Source organism: Ichthyophthirius multifiliis, assembly GCF_000220395.1.
Source record: "Ichthyophthirius multifiliis unplaced genomic scaffold scaff_1120509251390, whole genome shotgun sequence".
Taxonomy (NCBI): Eukaryota; Ciliophora; class Oligohymenophorea; order Hymenostomatida; genus Ichthyophthirius; species Ichthyophthirius multifiliis.
In genome coordinates, this window is record NW_004085920.1 from 34,042 (window position 1) to 37,743 (window position 3,702).

At 16.2% G+C, this 3,702-nt stretch overlaps 1 protein-coding gene across 1 annotated transcript, besides 8 other annotated features; it reads left to right on the top strand. All coding sequences in view use genetic code 6, as the record gives it.

Moving 5' to 3' along the window:
- On the top strand, window positions 1–1,332 carry IMG5_193580 (hypothetical protein; the record flags this gene model as incomplete). The annotated part of the gene is made up of 5 exons (XM_004025008.1): window positions 1–83; window positions 133–193; window positions 260–832; window positions 891–1,023; window positions 1,071–1,332. 5 exons carry the CDS (start codon window positions 1–3, stop codon window positions 1,262–1,264), a joined length of 1,044 nt encoding a protein of 347 aa, XP_004025057.1. The 3' UTR covers window positions 1,265–1,332.
- Window positions 195–236: a microsatellite.
- Window positions 344–387: a microsatellite.
- Window positions 848–879: a microsatellite.
- A 1,147-nt stretch (window positions 1,333–2,479) lies between the features above and the next one.
- Window positions 2,480–2,528: a microsatellite.
- A 105-nt stretch (window positions 2,529–2,633) lies between these two features.
- Window positions 2,634–2,673: a microsatellite.
- Window positions 2,640–2,682: a microsatellite.
- Window positions 2,661–2,734: a microsatellite.
- A 34-nt stretch (window positions 2,735–2,768) lies between these two features.
- Window positions 2,769–2,818: a microsatellite.
- Window positions 2,819–3,702: the final 884 nt, after the last annotated feature.

Genomic DNA, 3,702 nt, shown 5'->3' on the forward strand with positions numbered 1-3,702 from the left:
ATGGAATAAGATTAAAAATACGGATTATAAAATATTTTAGATAAAAAAACATTAAAATGGATATTTGTAGGTGGAAAAGGAGGGTAATTTAAAAAAAAAGACAATCAAAAAATGAAATTATTTATAAAAAAGTGTAGGAAAAACAACAACATCATCCAGTTTAGCAACATTATTATCTAAAAACGGTTCTAAAGTAAATAAATAAACATATATAATAAATAACATAAATATATATATATATATATTATAAAATTAATAGGTATTAATTATATCAACTGATCCTGCACATAATTTGTGTGATTGTTTTGATTAAAAATTTAACGGAAAAGAGCCAGTTCCAGTAAATGGTTTATAAAATTTATATGGAATGGTATAAAATATTTATATATAAACATCTTTATATGTATATATTAAGGAAATCGATCCGAAAATAGATCCCGAATCTATAAAATTTCCTGATTTTACTGGTTTTTAAACTGATTAAGCTTCTTAAACATTTATGTCTGAAATAATAAGCTCAGTTCCAGGTATTGATGAGGCTATGAGTTTTTCATAATTAGTAAATTCATTAGAAAAATACGATTTTGATGTTATAGTATTCGATACAGCACCTACTGGTCATACTTTAAGACTCTTAAATTTCCCTAGTCTTTTAGATAAAGGTATTGAGAAATTATTGTCTTTAAGACAGAAATTTACAGGAATATTAGGATAACTTTCTGGAATAGTAGGAAATGAATAAGATTAAGATTAAATTTTTAATAAAGTTTTTTAAAATTTAGAAAAAATGAAAAAAACTGTCGAAAAAGTTAATGAATAAATGAAAGATCCTGTATATATATATAAATATATATTTTTATATTATATATTTTTTATTATTTTTAAAAAAGTAAAAAACTACCTTTGTAGCAGTTTGTATTCCAGAATTTTTAAGTATGTATGAAACCGATAGACTTGTATATTAATTAGCTAAATATGAAATTGATATTTCTAATATTATAATTAATTAAGTTTTGTTTCCAAGTAATTATTTATATATATAAATGTTTATAGATTTATAATTATTTTAGATGATACGTGTAAAATGTGTAAAGCTAGATCTAAAATGCAAAAGAAATATATTGATTAGATTATTGAATTATATGAAGATTTTCATATTTAAATTGTTCCTTTATAAGAAAATGAAGTAAGAGGTGTTCAGAGTTTATAAAGCTTTTGTGGGCTTTTATTGGTTAAATAGACTTTACCTTAAATTCCTTAATGAGAAATTAAATATATTATATAATTTTTTGTGTATTTTTTATTATTAAAATTCAAAAATTTTATTTATTTATTTTCAAAAAATCAAATATATATAAAATTAATTTTTTATATTTAAATTATACTTTTTTTTAAAAAAATAAAAATAAATATATAAAGAATTAGCATTTTTAATATTTCTGAATATTTAAAAAAAAATATAAAAAAATAATGTTTAATAAATAAACAATCCTAAAATACTAAAAAACAGGTTTAGTAGTATATGCAAGCTTATCTTTAATTACTTTTAGTACATCATATGCTTTAGTATTATACAATAAAGAAGGAATACAGGATTTTTTAAAAAGAAAAGGAATAGAAATGGGAAATAATTAATAAAAAGTTTCTGATGCTGTAATGGCATATGTAGCTTATAAAACAACAGCTCCGATAAGAATAGTATTAACGGGAATACTATGCAGGTTTATAGTAAAATTGAAAAAATGAAAAATAGATATATTATATTTAAATAAATTCATATTTTTAAAGTTACTTATAATTATATAATATTAATAGATTAAATTTAGATAGATGAATTAATTTTTTTTTAAATTAATATATATGTGTGATATTTTTAACATTTAAAAATTATATAATAATTTTTTTTTTTAATAATTTCTTTTCAGTAAATTTCTATATCTTATTTTTAAATATAATATATAAATTAAAATTTGTATATTTTAATATGTATATATTATTTTAATAAATAAAAAATTAAAATATATTTAATTAGATTATATAATTTAATTTTTTATAAATTAAATCAGAAATAAAATTACTTAAATTAAATTAAATTTTAATATTAGAATATAATAATAAAAAAAAAAATTATTAGTTTAAATATAATTTATAAAATTAGAAATTTAATATAAATTTATATAATAATTAATATTATTATTTTTTATAAGTAATATATAAATTAATAATTAAAAAAAATATTTATTTCGGTTTACTATATATTAAAACTTAAATAATTATATATAATATTTAATTAAATAAAAAAATAAAAAAGAAAAAATGGTTATAGTAAATTATTATTATAATGAAAAAAGAAAACAAATGAATAAAATATTTCTTTTTTATTTATTTTATTTATATTTATTTTTTAAATATAAAAGAATATAAAAAAGAATTTTATATTAAATATTTTTATTTAATACATAAATAAAATAAAATACTTATATTAAATAATATGATAAAAAATGTTAAATATATATAAAAAAATTAAAAAAATTATTTAAAAATAAATTATAATGATATAAAAAATATAAAATTTATATACTTATTATGTAATTATTAAGTAAGATATTTAAAATATAAATTATTGTAGTATTATATATAAAATAAAATAAAAAATATTAAAAAAAAAGAAAATAAAAAATATATCTATATATATAAAAAAAATAAAAATAATAATATTTGTATATATATAAAATATAATTTATTTATTTAATTAATAAAAAAAGAATTATATAAATATATAAATATATAAATATATAAATATATAAATATATAAATAAATCTTTAAATATTTTAATATATAAATATGATTTTTTTATATAATTTATTTATAAATAAAAATATTATTTAATCAGTATTTTATTTTTAAAATATGTTTTATAATAATCCTATGATATCTACTTTTTTTATATTATTTCTTTTTTTTTTAGGTGTAGCTGTATTTTTTGCTGGCATTTACTATTAAAATCATTCAATAGTTGGTTATTCTTAAAAAAAAAATCCGTATATAAATGAAATGTATTTTGATAATCTTTTATAGAAATAAATTTATAATGAACATTGGTTTATTCCTTCTACAGAGAAATTAATTATTTAATGTTTAGATGGCGTTAGGTATGATTTTATGGCAAATATAACCAAATAATATTTAGAACCTTAATTTAATAAATTTAATAAAAGAATTTATTACGATGTATATTTTCCTAATTTTACCTAAAAATTAACTAAATATCCGAAAAACACAATTTTAATAAAAGGAATATCAGATTATCCTACTTATACTGGAAATATTGTAAAATCGGTTTCCACTGGTACTATATCTATACATGCGGCCGTTTAATATTCTTTATGGTTTAATAAATTGTTCGAAGATAATATTGGATACCAATTAAAAAAGAATAATTAAGATAAAATAATTGTCGTAGGAGAAGCCCATTGGAAAGAATATATTGCCGATGATTTAGATGAAAGTTATGAATCTATTATTGATCCTTAATATAATTTTAATATTTTAAATAAACACGATTAAAAGGTATTCGCTTATTTATAAAAAAGGATTTATGATGATGATTGGAGTGTATTAATATCACATTAAGTTGATATTGATGATGCTAGTCATAGGATGACTTATTCTTTGAATTAACAAGCGCATTAATAGATAAA